The sequence below is a fragment of the Heliangelus exortis genome, chromosome 19 (genome assembly GCF_036169615.1).
Source record: "Heliangelus exortis chromosome 19, bHelExo1.hap1, whole genome shotgun sequence".
NCBI classification, from domain to species: domain Eukaryota; kingdom Metazoa; phylum Chordata; class Aves; order Apodiformes; family Trochilidae; genus Heliangelus; species Heliangelus exortis.
Genome location: NC_092440.1, coordinates 11,298,124 through 11,314,861, shown reverse-complemented (window position 1 = coordinate 11,314,861; position 16,738 = coordinate 11,298,124). Strand labels below are relative to the sequence as shown.

Sequence of the window (16,738 nt, the reverse complement as noted above, 5' to 3'; positions counted from 1 at the left end):
TCAAAACAACTGAAAAATATAGTAGAAAAGCCTGTGAGTACAATGTTGGAACAAACAATGGCAAATTTCCCACATTTCTCATGCAAGAGGTTGCTCTGAGACATCTCAAGAAGTATCAGTACACTTAGTTTTCTTTAAGCTTATGTGTCACTTAAATTCTGTCAATTAAGAGGGTCATCCCTGAAGAGATAAAAATCACACAGATTTATTTTATTTTTTATATTCTAACATTAAAACATGTGAGCTCCTTGTGCTGCATAAAAGCTCAGTCCCACAGATGAGCCAAACTGAGCAAAACCTAAATTTTTTTTCCTTTTAGCTCTGCTGAGGACTTGCCAGCAAGTGATCCTCCCAAACACAGATGTTTCAGGGACTAACGTGGGCCTGAGAGAGCTGAGATCTGGTGACTGTGCTGGCAGCTGCACTTGCCATTCCCACCTTCATTTGGGCAGATCTTGATGAATCACATTCCCAACATGTGATTCCAGATCACTTGTGATGGATTAATGTGTCTAAATTGTAACCACGTTGATTGTTTTTAAACAAGGGACTCCACGGGCTGCTCTGAGGCTGAAAAGAAGCATTTGCAGAGGCTCTGTTAATAAAAGACTTGCCCTGACTGAGCCTTCAGGATTGTGCCAAAGAAGCATTAAAAGATTTAAATCTATTAATGCTAGATGTCCCCTTTACTTCTGCCTTGAAATAAGGAATGGTGGTGGCTCACTGGAGCTGGGAAATCCCCCAAGGTTCTACACATCACAAGAGAGTGAGGTAGAGAAGTGATTCTCTCTGGGAATATGAATTTGGTTCTGATGTGACTAGTTGTAAAAAATTTAAAGTAATATTAAAAAAAAAAAAAAAAAAAAAAAAAGATTAATCACTGGGATTTAATTGGAAATTTCAGCATTAATATTTACAGGGAGAATTTTTCTAGAATTCCTGCTGCATAGCAGTGCTCTGGAGTTGCCTTTCAGGTTTTCAGACAGCAGAGGCAGCACTGCAGGGGGGATCCCCACACCCAGGCAGGGGACATTTCATGCTCCAGATGCTCAGGTGTGTTACTGGGGGCCTCAGCCTCTTTTAGGCATGATAAAAGATGACTTTTTCAATTGCACAGCCTAATCTGGAATTTACAAGACCAAAATCATCTCTTGCTGCTTATTTTGAGGGCTGTTTTTTTACGTGTGTGAGTTTATTTAAATATTCTGAAGCCACAGCACATATTGAGGGACTTTGGCAGCGTTTGCACGTTGGCTTCAGAGCACTGCACAGAAATGTCAGGAGCAGATGTCTCTTATTTCCTTTTTTTTCTCCAAGTTCCACACACATCAGCTGCAGCTCAGCCTTTATCTCGTTTCCAGCCCCCCCCTTCCAAGCCACTCAGCCATTTCAGTGTTTCTGCCCCAGCCATCATTATTTATTTTCAGGAAATGTCACTAAGTTGACCTTTATAAGGTGATCACTGTGGTTGTTGCACATTTGTATTGTAGGGTTTTCTGTTCAGCTCTTGTTCAATGAGTGCTAAAGTTCACTGAGGCCTAGGAAGCCATCAGTAACTGTGCCAGCAGCAAGGAACTACAACATTTAGTTTCTAAAATATAAATATTCTAGAAAATTACTCCACGCTTGGTTTCCCTCCTCCTCTCATCACCCCCAGGATGAATCAGGAGGAATCATCCAAAACCCCCAGGGACAGGCAGATGTAAATTAACACTGAGTTTTGTTTTGCTCTCACTTACCAAAAATGAGAACAGTTATAATAATTGGAGTGTTTTCTCTGGGAACATAATGTCTTAATGAAGTATTTCAACCAATTATTGAGAAAATAAAAACTGATGTGTGGAACGAGCCCTATCCCAACACAATCCATTCGTGAGGAATTCCATCAAGGGGAGTGAATTCACTTCCCAGTCCCCTCCAAGGAAACGCTCTCATCGGGGCATGACCGCTCTCCCCCTGTATCCCAGAAAATCCTTTCCTGGATTTTTCCATGGCCGAAGTTCCCGAGCCCTCCCAGGCCACGGTTTTGGGGGCTGCCCCCCAGGGGCAGTGGAGGCCATGTCAGTGGAGCTGTGACCAGCTGCTGGGGGGCCGGAGATGCCAGGCTGTGTCCGACCCACACAGCCACTGCCCGCAGCTCTTCACCGCCTGTGGAAGCTCGGAGCATCCCCCCGGTAACGCGGGGATCCCCGCCGCCCTCCCGCTTCCCCCCGCGGATCCTTCTCACCCCGGAACGTCTCCGCCGAGCGCTGCCCGCCCAACCGGCCCTTCAGTGGCGTCGCGCAGCCCCGACTCTGATTGGCCGCGGCGGCGCCCACGTGATTGCAGCGGCGGCGGCGATTGGCCGGCGGGTCGGGCGGGTTTCCCGGGAGACGGCGCGGCGGGCGCCGCCATGGCGAGCGTACACGAGAGTCTGTACTTCAACCCGATGATGACCAACGGCGTGGTGCACGCCAACGTCTTCGGCATCAAGGACTGGGTCACCCCGTACAAAATGGCGCTGCTGGTGCTCCTCAGCGAGCTGGGCCGCACCGGCACGCAGCTGGACCTGCTGGAGCGGCGGCGGCTCAACCGGCTGCTGCTGCCGCTGCTGCAGGTGGGGAACGGGCGTGAGCCTGGCCCTGAGGGGAGGGAGGGAGGGAGGGAGGGAAGGTGACCCCCGGGGGGGCGTTTGTGTCGTGGTGTGTCGCGATATGTCGCTCTCCGTCCCCAGGGTCCTGACATGCCGCTGTCGCGACTCCGCAAGGCCATCGAGGAGTGCTGCTCGCACCTGGCCAGCTCTGTGCACATCAGGTGAGCGCCGGGGCCTCCCCTCCTCGCACTTAAACCGGGAGGGCGGGCTCGGGGAGGGGGCTGGAAGGCACTGGAAGGGCCCGGGGGAATGGAGGAGTCACCGTCCCTGGAGGAATTTAAAAGGCGTTTGGAGCTGGTCCCTAAGGACAGGGTTTAGGAGCTGACTGTGGTCAAAGTTTGGGCTGGATGAGCTGGGAGGTCTCTTGGAACCTAAAACATTCTCTGGTTGTGTGAGGGCCCAGGGCTGCTCTGCTGCAGGGGGCTGAGGAGCTGCTCCCATCCCTTCCCTCCTGGAATTTGTGTGCTTGGTGTTGGGAAAGTGAATTCTGTGGAAGATGAGAAAGCTGGGGATGTGCTCAGCATTATCTGTCCCTGCTCTGAGATCTGTGAGGAAGTGCTCTGAAATGTGTAGATGTGCAGTTTAAAAAGTCATGAGTTTGGAGCAAAAAGTGCACTTCTGCAGTTTTCCAAGTCCTCACAAACAAGTTCTGACAGGAGCAGCAACCAAGAGCTGAGGCCATCTGTTCCAAACCTCCTGTGGTACAGAGGAGCTGTTTTCACATGAGCCAAGTCACTGAACAGCAGGAGTTAAAGCTCAGTCTATTTTGGGTGCCTGATTGCTCTGCTAGAAGAATGTCAGACTTTTCTAATTGTTCTCTTTATTAAAAGAACTTTAAAAAGCCAAAGAAAAGCCTGATTGTTACTTGGCTTATTATTGATATGTTTTGATTTGGCTGCCGAGTAGAAAAACCTTCTGGGCCCAATAAATTCACTGCCATTTGTTTGTGTTTGTTCTTCCACCTATACCTTAAATAGAATATTTTAACTGATGCATGATAGGAATATCTTAAAAATGGGGTTTTCTTTCCATGTTTAGGTTAAAACTGATGGCAGAAGGAGAACTGAAAGACATGGAACAATTTTTTGATGACCTTTCCGACTCGTTTTCAGGGACAGAGCCAGAAGTCCATAAAACAAGTGTAGTAGGTAACTGCTTGTTATCCATAAGCTACATTTGGTGGGAAATCTGTCAGCTGAGCTTCTGGTTATTATGATTTCTTGTCTCTTCTCTGCAGCAGCAGCCTCCCAGGTGATTGTCATGACTGATGTTTCCCTTTGCAGGTTTATTTCTGCGCCACATGATCCTGGCATACAATAAACTGTCCTTTAGTCAGGTCTATAAACTTTACACTGCACTCCAGCAGTACTTCCAAAATGATGAGAAGAAAAGTGGAATGGATGAGAGTGATATGGAGCTGACCAACACAGAGGAAATGGAGGGGAAAATGGAGAAAGAAGAACTTGATGCACCTCTAAGGTGATACTTTGATTTTAAAGTCTTTCCCACTTTTTAAAGAGAATTAATCTTATTTCAGATTAGCTCTTTGCACATCAAAGTCAACTTCAGCTCAAGGTTAAACCTTCCGAACTCCACGAATGCTGCAGACAGGTCCTGTGCATGTCCTGTCGCTGGTGACTCCGAGATGCAGTGTACACGAATCCTTGATTTTTTGAGCCCCATTCCCGCCGGCTGAGCGCGGTGGCCTCTCCGTTTCCTTGGTGCCACCGCGTGGTGACATTTGGAAGCGGCACTGGCTCTGCTCGGCGTCTCCCAGAAGATGGCGGTGCCCCCTCCTGCTGGCTCGGGGAATCAGAGGCTGAAGGGCAGGATGCTGCCTACGGTTCCCTTCTGCAGAGCCCACTGCTGAGTGGCTCCTCTGGCTCTGCTCGAGTGGGATGTGAGAAAGCTGTTGGAGAGGCTGCTTCTGCTCCCAGGGAGGAAAGATTGCTTGCTAAGGAAAAGTTAAACTCCATGGGTTTGGTTTCTCCTTTTGCCCAATAGAAGGCTCACCTTGATTTACATAAAAAAATGAGAAGCAAAAAGTGAAGCTTTTCACCTACTAAGCATCTGCTCTCCTGTAAGAACAATCCCCAGAGCATTTTGTGTATCCATATGTTGGAAATGTATGTTCTGAGCCCTCCTGATAAAAGCTTGGATGTTCTGCTGCAGCATGAGTCAGTCAGTTAGCAGCCTGGGCAGCCTGGCTGTGTGCTGGAGGTGTTGTCTTTCCATGGGAAACACTTCTGTCTGTTCTTGCACAACAGCTGCTTTTGGGGGTGATGGATGTGGCCACAGTGCCAGTTCATTTCCTTGTGACTGTCTTCAGGAGAAAGGAAAAACAGCAAAACCATTGGAATATGTCAACTCCAAATTTTTTTACTCTGCTGGTCTTCTCTGGGTTTTAGATCTATTTAGGGTAAGATTCATGTGCAGCCCAAATTCTGCAGGCTGAAGACTACAACTAAACTGTGAAATCACTTGGATTCCTAACTTGGATGTAGTAGATTTTATTCTTTATTTTCTCCTTTTAGTCTCCTTTTATAAAGTAGAAATGTGGAATGTCTGATAAAATGTATTGTCCTTCACTGCCCATGTTTCTAAATCAGAGTGCTTTTTATCAGGGAAGAAGAGATATCTTGCAGTGGACCTCTTTCCCAGAAACAAGCAGAGTATTTTCTTTCCCAGCAGGTATGTTAATTCTGGATACAGTTGAGTAAATGATCCATAACATGGATTTCACCCTCAGTTTTGTCCATGGTGTCAAATAAGATATTTTCTTAGATCTGTTGGTTGCTCTCTTGCTTGTAGTTGCTCAGTGTGAGCACCTGGAGCTCAGGGTGTTCAGCTGGACATGCACACCAGAGGATGATTTTGTTTCTGAGGAGGTTGCTTCAGCTCTCACTGCTTCCCTCAGATTCCATGTGCAGCTGTGTTGATTATTCCAGCTGCTAAATACAAAATACACATGGGCACCAATGTCAGTAAATGCACTGCCTGCTTATGATATCTTGCTAAGAAAAAAAAACCTCAACCCCACATCATTAAAAATGTGTATGAGATGTTGTATAAGTTCAAAGTTTCTTCTCAGATCCCCCCAGCAACTGGGCACAGGTGTTCAGCTGATCAGTAACTGGCCCTGGATTGATTTGTCTGCAGTTGCCTCCAGCAGAAAGACTCAGCACACACACAGATGCATCTCTCAGTGGCCCCAAAGGCCCCACAGGCTCTCTGTTCCACTTTCTAAATAGTGTATTATAGAGGAAATGGGATGTTTAGGTGGGTTCTGAAATATGAAGTCTTTTTATTATTCAATATTCAGTAATGCTTATTCTGGTAACTAGATTATTGTAATTTTTATTAATAATCTACTTGCTATGGATTTTATTTTTTTTATTTTTCTGGTTTTTAAAATTTTTTTTGGTGAGGAGATGGATGTATTTCTAGTGAGTGTTCCTTTGCATTAGCTCTTCAAAGAGAAACTGAAATGGAATTCTTGAAATACTTTTACACAGTTCTTTGGATGAGCTTTTCTTTTACTTGGTCTCCCTGGTCTCTGGAAAGTAAATGCTATAATTCAGTGTAGAATAAAACTGCCACTGATATTTCAGTGTCACAGAGCTGTTACAAAATCATCTTTAATGCTCTCTGCAAGTAGATAACAAACTGACAAGTGTGTATCAAAAGGCATTTGTGACCCTCCAGATTGAGTTACTTATCTTACTTGTAGTTTTCAATCTTTATTCCAGGCTTCTTTATTAAAGAATGATGAAACAAAGGCTCTTACTCCAGCATCTTTACAAAAGGAATTGAACAACTTGTTAAAATTTAATCCAGACTTTGCTGAAGCAGTAAGTACCTTTTTCTTCATCCAAAATGGTTGTAAAGGGATTTCTGATCTCTAGGATGGGATTATTTGGGAGCAGTTTATTCTGTATTGAAGCATAAGCAGATGATAGAATTGTGACTGCGTTGCATGTAAATGTTTAGTAATTCCAACTGAAACTCCTGAAGGTACAGAAACCTTAATTAAACCAAGTATATCTGGCTTTATGCACAGATATAATCCTCTTAATTTTGGTGGGACTTTGAGTGCATTCTTGCTGAACTAAATCTAAAAATTATTTCCTTTATGTACATTTTCCCAAGAAATTTCCGACCTTGTCCTCCCACAGTTTAAGAAACACCAATAAATGCAATATCTGTTGGGTTTGGTTACTGATGCTCAATTTACTTCTGGTGCTTCATAGGAATTTATACTAAAAGCAGCAGGCAACTCACCTTGAGAGCTGCTTCCAGACCTGTGCTGGGAGCATTTGCCTTGCTCCTCCACAACTTATTCCTGAGCCAGTCCCATGAGTTCCTAGTCAATTCTTTTCTGCCAGTAACTCTTCTCCCAGTAACCCTGGGCTGAGGCTGACAGGATTTTCCTTGCTCTCCTTTGGAGATGTATCCTCAAAAGTGCTTCTCAGTGTCTCCCTGAGTGCAGACACAGTGGGAGTGATCCCTCCATCCCCCCTCTTGCTTAGTGTGTAAATACAGGGATTCCACACTTGTAGAGGTCTCAGACTGGGTGGGATAATTCTGGCAGCCAGACCTTGGCTTGTATGACACCACATGGAAGATCCTGTCATGGAAAACAGCCAGTTTTATCCAGGATTTACAGAAATTCTTCACAGGTAATACCAGTAGTGCTGCAGCTTCTCATCAACCACTTTCCTGGCCATTTGTTTTGCACTGCTGAGGCACTCAGGAAGAAGATGCACATTAAAACTTCATTCTAATGGTTCTGCCTAGTTAAAACCTCTTTCCCTTTGATTTTTAGCATTATTTAAGCTATTTGAACAGCCTCAGAGTGCAGGATGTCTTCAGCTCAACCCACAGCCTCCTCCATTATTTCGACCGCCTGATTCTCACTGGAGCAGAAAGCAAAAGCAACGGGGACGAGGGTTATGGCCGGAGCCTCAGATACGCTGCCCTCAACCTGGCTGCTCTGCACTGTCGCTTTGGTCATTAGTAAGTTACTACATTGTATCACCCAGCTGAGAGTCCTCCTGTTGCATCTCCCAAGGGCTGATTGATAGAAGTTTTGTTCATTCTGAAAATCTCGATGTTCAGGAGAAGGGACTTTCTCTAATGTGATAATAATTGGGGTTTGGGTTTTTCGTGGAATCTGGACTTGTTTTGGTTAGTTTTTATTTTGTTCCCATAATAACTTAGCAAGAGGAGAGGAGTGCCTGTGTTGGGTTGCAACTGTTTCCCTGGTATTTAAGTTCTTGGTTGCTACATTTCCATGACCTCAGTGGACGTGATTACCTATTTTCAGCTATTTTCTCAAGAAAGAGGGCTTGTTTTTCTCTTAACATTCAAATCAGCATCGAGCTGATGAAATGGAAAAAGAATTAATTATAAAAAAAAGCAGCCAGCTGAGCTCTTTTTAATTTTAAAATGCCATAGGGGTGGGTGTTACTTTATTGACAAAGCTGCCTTACCCATCCCCATATGTGGCTTCCATTTATTGACTGCTGCCTGGCTGCATCATGTGAAAGGACTGGAGATGGGAAGGACATCTGCAGCATGGGCACTGACAGCTTTTTCTACACAGGCAGATACTTAATGTTGCCAGCTCAGCACATCCTCTGACAGCCCCCTGAGGGGGTTACACAGTGGCTTGCAGATGCCCTCTTGCTTATTGCCCTCAGGACTAGAATATATTGCTGCAGTGCTAGGAGGAAAGTAGAGGCTTTCTCAGCAGTCTATCAAATCAGAATTATCTCCTGAGTGCAATATGCATAACTTAGATCAATATTCCTCTCTATCCTACTGCTGTATTTTGAGCACTGTGGGAATGCTGATGTGTTCTCCCTTTTTTTGCTGGTAGCCAACAGGCTGAACTTGCTCTCCAGGAAGCCATCCGAATTGCACAGGAGTCTAATGACCACGTTTGCTTGCAGCACTGCCTGGTAAGAGCTGTGCTGAAATGGAGGTTCACTCCCCTTTCTCTGTCTTACCTTTTCTCAGGGAGCTGTTGCAGAACTGTTTTTACAGCAGTACCTCAGCAAATGCTTCAGGATTTAAAACACAACTGTCCAGCAGTGGGGTGATGTTGCTCCTGGCAGATGAGTCTCCCAGAGCCCCCAGCTGTAGGAAGATCTTGGGATGGTTTTGTTACAACTCAGGAACACTTTCTTAAGCAGAATTTGTGATCTCAGAGTACAAAGATCTCCCCTCCCAAGTTTAGTCTTGTGTGTTTAAAAGATACAAAGTGTGTCTTAAACTTCCTCTCTATTGTCTGTTGGATTCTTAAAGAGTAAACAGCAAACAAAAAGGAGGAGGGGAAGACTTAGGTTCCTCTGTGTTTTCTTCTGTAATTAACATTAATTGTTATAATGAATTGGCACAGATGGTATCACACTCCTGAGCTACTGCTTGCCACAGGTCACTGGGTTACAGGTTTTGTGTGCATTGCTCTGAACCTCCAGTGCTGCCTGCTGCCACACCAGTGTCCCAGCCCAGCTGCACTTGTGCAGCTCCTGCTGTGCAGCACTTGAGAGAAGTTTCCTTCATAGAATCATAGAATCATAGAATCCTAGGGGTTGGAAGGGACCTGGAAAGATCATCTAGTCCAACCCCCCCTGCCAGAGCAGGGCCCCCTAGAGTACATCCCCTAGGAACGTGTCCAGGTGGGTTTTGAATGTCTCCAGTGAAGGAGACTCCACAACCCCCCTGGGCAGCCTGTTCCAGGGCTCTGTCACCCTTACAGTAAAAAAATTTTTTCTGATATTCAACTTGAACCTCCTATGCTCCAATTTACACCCATTACCCCTTGTCCTATCACTGGTCACCCCTGAGAAAAGCCTAACTCCATCTCCCTGACACTCACCCCTTACATATTTGAAAACATTGATGAGGTCACCCCTCAGTCTCCTTTTCTCCAAACTAAAGAGACCCAGCTCCCTCAGCCTTTCCTCATAAGGGAGATGTTCCACTCCCTTAATCATCTCAGTAGCTCTGTGCTGGACTCTTTCAAGCACTTCCCTGTCCTTCTTCAACTGAGGGGCCCAGAACTGGACACAATACTCCAGGTGTGGCCTCACCAATGCAGAATAGAGGGGGAGGAGAACCTCTCTTGACCTACTAACCACACCCTTTCTAATGCACCCCAGGATGCCATTGGCCTTCTTGGCCACAAGGGCACATTGCTGGCTCATGGTCATCCTCTTGTCTACCAGGACCCCCAGGTCTCTTTCACCTACACTGCTCTCCTTCATGTCACATTAATTCTCAAGACTGGTTTGTGTTTCCAGTGAGTTTTTTGTGCATTCTGTGTGATCAGAGAAGCTGGGAGTGCTGCAGCCACTAACTGTTTGCAATGATATTTTCATTTTTCCCCTTGCTAGAGCTGGTTGTACATCTTGGAGCAGAAGATATTTGACAGCTGTGTTCTGCTGGAGCACTCTGTGAACAAATCTTTACATTTTGGGTTGCCGGTGAGTCCCACACCCTCACCCTTAACTTTGTGCTAGGACAAACACATGGCAAGAGGAGTGGGCACGATGGGGTTTTGTGGCTGGTCTGTTCAAAATAAGCAACTTCATTTAAACAAATGTATTTTAACACTCCAGAATCTCCCTACTTCTAATATTTTTACTCTTCGTGTTAACAAACCAGAGTTAATTGGTTTAATGCCAGTGTCTTAGTGCAAGGCTTACTGGTTTTCCTCCTTACTTGTTTGTTTTTCAGGCAGAGGAACTCCCTGTGGTTACTACCCTGGCCCCATGCACCATTTTGGCCTCAGGCCCACAGTGCAATCTGCTGGTGCTCAAGGGAGGTTCTCATGCCTCCACCTTCCCTGAAATTCAGTGCTGATTGCTCTGGCAGGACTTTGAACTCATGTTTACTTGTTCTGCTCTGTCCCAGCTGTGAAATCTTGCAAGGCAGCCCACCCCTTAGATAGTTCTGTGCCCTGAATCTGTTGGCTCCTAGTGTTTAGTTCTATCTTCTTTTTGCAATCTCTTTGTTAAGAGAACTGTTCTAAAAGAAGCTAAATTGCTGATTTTGGGAGATGAGAGCAGACGTGGCCACTTGGTGGGGAAGGGGAGGGCAGGCTCTGTGTTTCCACATATTTTTTCATTAGAGGTACAAGTCCTGTGTGGAGGAGTAGAAATTACCTTTCACATCTAACAAAATGGGATTCACATATGTGTGGGTGTGCATGAGTGGGTATTTTAAGAAATGCCTGGAGCACTGTTCCTTTGTCTGCACTGAGTAACATCACACCTTATTCCTTTGGGGTTCTTTTCTTCATTTAGAACCCTTGCAATTTGCAAATGTAGTGTACTCTATTGTCTTTCAATGCTGATTGTTTTTCCCCTTCTCCTGCCCAGTATCTTGCTTCCCTGGGAATACAGTCCTTGGTTCAGCGAAGAGCTTTTGCAGGAAAGGCTGCCAACAAACTAATGGATGCTTTAAAAGATTCTGATCTGCTGCACTGGAAACACAGCTTGTCAGAGCTTATTGATATCAGTCTAGCACAGAAAACTGCCATTTGGAGGCTGTATGGCCGCAGGTATCTTGTTTCTTTTGAACTCTGGGGTTAGCTCAGGGTACTTGTTAGCACATTTTGGGTCATTTATATAGGTGTAACAAGTGACTGTCCCTCCAGTGCACTGAAACAAAGCAATCAGACTGGGATTTGGTACAGGCAGAGTGCAGTCATTTCCATTCTCTTGTGCTCCTTTCAAACTCACACTGGAGAAGAGATTCACTTTCCATGTAGCAGCAGCAGATGGTACACACATTGTTCCTGTGCCCCCATTTTCAGCATCTCTGTGGTTAGACTGTTGCAGCTTCCAGTATGTACTGCTTGATCTGCCTGCATAGTCCAGAGTTCCTGGACTCAGAGCAGGTTCCTGGACACAGAGCAGGTTTTGTTTCATTTTTTATACAAGTTTTCATTTCAGAAAATGTTGTCACAACAAGATCAGAAATTAAAAATGGTGGTTGGCTGTTGCTTGAAAGCTTAAAGATGTTTCTCTTGCACAAGCACCATGGCACTTCAACAAGCCCAAACATTGCTGAGCATGAACAGTCTGGAGGCCGTGAACGTGGGTGTTCAGCAGAACAACACTGAGTCCTTTGCTGTAGTGTTGTGTCACCTGGCTGAGCTACATGCAGAGCAGGTGAGGGTTGGTTTTTTTTGTAGCTGGTTGCACAAAATGTCATTTGGGTGAGAGGACGTGTGGGAGTTACTGACAGAAAATGTGAGGCTTGGCTTGTGCTTTGTTCTGCCTTTTATGTCTGCACTGGGGGCAAAGAAAATAGAGGGGTTTTGCTTAGCAAGTTCTTTCCATGAAGGTTGTGTTGAAATAAAGGGGAGTGGTGCTTACCCCAGTGCATGTTCATCAAGTGCTGTTTCTGTGTTTCAGGGATACTTTGCAGCTGCTTCTGAGATACTGAAACATCTTAAGGAAAGATTTCCTCCCAATAGTCAGCATGCACAGGTAGAATATTTATAATGTAGCCTGTAAATGATATAACTATTATTCAACAGGATCTGAATTCCATGCATCTGAATTCTTCCCTCTTTATGCTTTCTGCTACACGATTGCCAATTCACTTGGCTCATGACCTCACTGGAAGCTTAGTGGCAAAGACTGTTCTACAAGAGCATGAAACAGGTGCCTCTGTTTTCAGTCTTTTGAGACATCTCACTGTAGCCTCCTAAGAAAAACCTGTTTAAATAGGAATGTCCTAATATACATCTTATTAATGAGCACATGTAGGAATTAAATGCTCTGCACTGGTTTGGAGCTTCAACCTTCTGTTTCATTAGTGCTGCTTGTTTTGATATATTATAGACCAGAAATAACTGAGAGAATGAGCAGGTTTTTGTGTGACTGTGGGAAAGACATGAGTCTGTAGGATAGTGTTTACACTGGAGTGTTCAAGATTCCATTAAATAGTTTGTGGCTTCTCTTTTCTCTACAGAATAAGCCTGTTTCCAAGCATTAGTAAGGATTTAAAAGAGCTTTTTAACTTAAAATGCAGTCATATAGGTGATCTTTAGAAATATTAATCCAGAATAGATTAGTTAGAACATTTCCAGATCCAGCTAGAACATTTCCATTGGGGGCATTAATGTAGTGAATCCAGAAACTGGGCAGTGGGGTTAGTTGTGTCTAGACATAAGATATCCACATTAAAAAAAGTAAATTCTAGCTTGGAGATAGAAAATAAGGTGGCACAACTACTAAAACTTGTTCCTGGATGTTCTTTGTTTAGCTCTGGATGCTGTTTGATCAGAAAATACAGTTTGAAAGAGCCATGAATGATGGCAGATATCATACAGCAGATTCTCTTGTAGCAGGAATTACAGCACTGAACAGCATTGAAGGTGTGTACAGGTAAGAAACCAGGAATCTGCACACACTCCAGGTGTGTCCCCTGAAGGTAATGAAAAATTTAACAAAATGATTGTTGGCAGTCACCTGTGCTTACATGTTCCTCCCTTTCCAGAACTAATTACAGTCATGGTGTCTCCCCTTGTAGTGCTTATTCCATGAAGAGTATGTCCTGCAGTAACAATTTCTGGTTGTCTCTCTGGACATTTTAAGAACTGGAATAGCACTGCTGAAGTTGGTGTTATTCTAGAGCTGTAGGTGGATTGTGAGAACACAAAACCCTTCTTCAAAATCTGCTGTGGTACCTATACTTGAACCTAAGCACAAAGCAGAATTTTATGTCAAATAGCTTGGGATCTCTGCCCTTCTCTGAGCTCATCTGTGTCCCCGATTCTAGAAATGGGACAATAGGATTTTTCTTTCACCTTGATGTGTTCTTGTTTCTAAGTGAGAATGACATGTCAGAAATAGTTAGGGTTAGAACTTGTTATTTGGTGAGTATGAAAACCAACTTAGTGATAAAAGCAATTTCTTGTTAATTTTTCAATGAGGCAAAACACCCCAAAACAGCCAGTGCTGGTAAGCTGGAAGATCAGTATTCAAGCTGTGGGACCTGATGCTTGTCCTGGAACTGGACTGTTTGTGATTTCTCTGATCTTTATGTGTCCTACTCAGTGTCTGTGTTCAGGGTGTTCATACACATCCCCTGCTGCTGTGGATTTGGGTTTCATTTCCCTGTTCTTGCTCTTTTCCTGTCACTGTCCCCTTGTTAGCTCAAGCAAATTTTAGCTGCTTTACCCCCCTACCTGTTTTTCTCCCAGATAATTGCTTGTGCTTTTTAGCTTGCATGTCTTCCCACTTTTGCTGCCTTTTAGGCCTTTGGTTTTGGCAGTCCCTTTTTTCTATCTGAAGCTGTTTTATGAATTTGAGCCTTTCTACCTGTGAGTTGCCCAGATGGTGTCTGAGATGTCTGTTTTTCTCCCTGCTGGTGTGCACATCCTGTGTGCACTCTGTCTGGATGTCCACAGTGACAACTAACAGAGGTCACAATATACAGACTTATTTTACTCTGTTCTGAAGAGCAGAATTGTATCTAAAATCAAAAATCAGATCAGTGATGTTTTCTTTCTACCACGGCAGAAAAGCCATTGTATTGAAAGCCCAAAATCAAATGTCAGAGGCACACAAACTTTTGCAGAAATTGTTGGTCCACTGCCAGAAAATCAAGAACACAGAGATGGTGATCAGGTAAGAATGTTTCATTTTCAGAGTATTAAAACCACTTTGCAGTGATTAGAATCAGCCATTTCAATTGTCTGTGTGCAGACAATTCACTAGTCTTCAGATTATCTCTTTTGATTTGGAGATTAGAAAATAATTTTGTTTATCAATCCTGGTATGGAGGAATCCTCGGAATATTGTAGTTTTTAATGTGGAAACTAAAAGGTATTAAACTTATTTTAGATTTCTGTGAAGGCTCATGGGAAAAGGAAATGCTGCATCCAAAATAAATAGGAAATAGAAATTTTGGTGTGTAATTGTACGTGGTGCTGACCTTCAGAGTAGTGACAGTGCTATTTAATCTTCCATATATCAGTGGCATCTCCTCTTAGGGGTGTGATTAAAGTTTATGCAGTAATGAAATTCATAGTAAAAGCAGTGCCATCATGGATGGAATAATTGTTTGGGAAACAAGTGGACATCTTTCATCAAAAGAAAACATTTGTAATTTTTCCCTGTTTTGCTCAGTGTGCTGCTGTCAATAGCAGAGCTCTACTGGAGAGCTTCCTGTCACACCATAGCATTGCCTGTCCTGCTCCAGGCTCTTGCCCTCTCTCGAGAATACAGTCTCCAGTACTTGGCTTCTGAAACTGTGCTGAATTTGGCTTTCTCCCAGGTATGTCTGATCTGTGTTTTCACAGGGCTGTAAGGGCAACATTTATTCTGGGGATCCGGATGCTGGTTGTACTCCTGTGAGATTTAAGAGCACAAAATTGTTGAAATTAGATTGGTGATTCTGAAGAAATATATTCTAAATGTAAATTCTTCTGAGGAAATCAAGAGAAGTTGAGTTTCCTGTCCATCACTATCATATGTAGTTACTTATATACATATATACACATATACACATGCAAGCATAACTTGGCCCAGCCTTCATTTATCCAATTATTTTTCCTGCTACTATTTTGGCTTTCTAGTAACACAGCTTGTGTTAGAATCACAAGTAATGCCTGTAATGGAGTTAAGTTATGTGGTTTATTCTGTGCTGGCAAGAGATGTGGTTGTCAGCACTGACTGGTGGAGGAGCCATGCCTACTTGTTTCAGAAGCAGCTCATTTCTACTAATAAGTTTTGTTTCTAAAGAAGATTATGGGAAAAAAAACCCTACTACAGCCTTGTCTGTAGTGCATTGCATTATTAGAAATAGATGTGGCTTATATTGGTCTTCTCAGAAGAAGCTGCTCTGGAATCAGTGGATTCCAGGATTAGACCAGCAAATGTTTCTCTTTCAGCTGATCCTTGGCATTCCTGAGCAAGCCCTGAATATTCTGCACATGGCAATAGAACCTGTCTTGGCCCATGGAGCTGTCCTGGACAAAGGCTGTGCCATGTTCTTGGTGGCCAAATGTCAGGTGGCTTCTGCAGCTTCCTACACTCCACAAAAGAAGATTGAAGGTAAGATGAAGGGGAGTGTTCCTCACTGAAACTCTGCTCAGAAGTTAATAAGTGCAAGCCAGTGTATATGCTGGAGTCCTGCTGCACTGTTAAAAAAGTTTAAATTGATACTGCAGAGTGTGTTACCCAGTTAGCAAAATCCATTTGGAATTATTCAACACATGCAGTGTTTAAAATGGACTTCTGTTTATCTGCATACTTGCACAACTGTATTTTGCAGCACTGGCTGAAGAACAGGAACCAAAGACCATGTTGCTAAGACACAAATTGTTTTGAAAAACTGAGGAATTTATAACTGGGCTCCTTAAGATTGAGCTGTATTGCTTGGAGTTGTTGTTGTGATATTATTTTAAGTATGACTGGCCCCTTTCTTCCCCAGCTTTGGAATCTGCTATCCTGAATCTAAATGAAGCCAAGACTTACTTTGCCAAAGTGGACTGCAAGGAGCAGCTCAGAGATGTTCTCTACTTCCAAGCCCGACTGTTCCACACCCTAGGCAAGACCCAGGAAAGGAACAAATGTGCCATGTTGTTCCGTCAGCTGCATCAGGAGCTGCCAGCACATGGTGTCCCTTTAATCAATTCCTTCAAGTAATGCATTTAAAGATGAGATTTGTTTGTTTTCCTGTTGTTACTTTTTTTTTTTTTCATGTCTTTTTATTATATTCAGTCATCCGTGTTTCAAACTGCCAATAAATCATGGCCTTCTATTGAAAAAAACTTGCACTTCCTTTGTAATGACTTGAGGGAAAACACAGGTTTCCACCCATCCCACTTTTATTCTGTACTTGAAATTAAGAATTGAATGGGGGAAAAAAAGAAAGGACTCTCTTGACTGCATTATAAACACACTGAGGGGAGCAGCACAGTCACGATGAAATAATATCTGTTCTTAGTAGTGACATTTTCAGAATCAATGCTGGCTTTATGAACACCAGGGTATAAAAAATAGTGGAAAATGCAGGCAAAGCTCCTTTGTGCTTGTTTTAAGTGGCACGGAATGGGAAGTCTCATTTAAAATATGTCCT

At 43.8% G+C, this 16,738-nt stretch overlaps 1 protein-coding gene across 1 annotated transcript; it reads left to right on the top strand.

Annotated features, from left to right (window-relative positions):
- The first annotated feature begins 2,326 nt into the window (after positions 1-2,326).
- On the top strand, positions 2,327-16,430 carry ANAPC5 (anaphase promoting complex subunit 5). Its single transcript, XM_071763573.1, has 17 exons — positions 2,327-2,596; positions 2,714-2,793; positions 3,671-3,780; positions 3,916-4,111; positions 5,257-5,323; positions 6,382-6,483; positions 7,458-7,648; positions 8,514-8,595; positions 10,033-10,122; positions 11,020-11,201; positions 11,679-11,814; positions 12,061-12,135; positions 12,917-13,038; positions 14,176-14,283; positions 14,785-14,932; positions 15,549-15,711; positions 16,091-16,430. Exons 1-17 carry the CDS (start codon positions 2,393-2,395, stop codon positions 16,303-16,305), a joined length of 2,271 nt encoding a protein of 756 aa, XP_071619674.1. The 5' UTR covers positions 2,327-2,392; the 3' UTR covers positions 16,306-16,430.
- The last annotated feature ends 308 nt before the right edge of the window (positions 16,431-16,738 follow it).

Bases quoted from the DNA above. Each gene is read 5' to 3' on its own strand.
- ANAPC5 (XM_071763573.1), top strand. From the start codon at position 2,393: ATGGCGAGCGTACACGAGAGTCTGTACTTCAACCCGATGATGACCAAC. The intron at 14,284-14,784 runs GTAAGAATGTTT...TGTTTTGCTCAG, and splicing joins AACACAGAGATGGTGATCAG to TGTGCTGCTGTCAATAGCAG. The intron at 15,712-16,090 runs GTAAGATGAAGG...TTTCTTCCCCAG, and splicing joins TCCACAAAAGAAGATTGAAG to CTTTGGAATCTGCTATCCTG.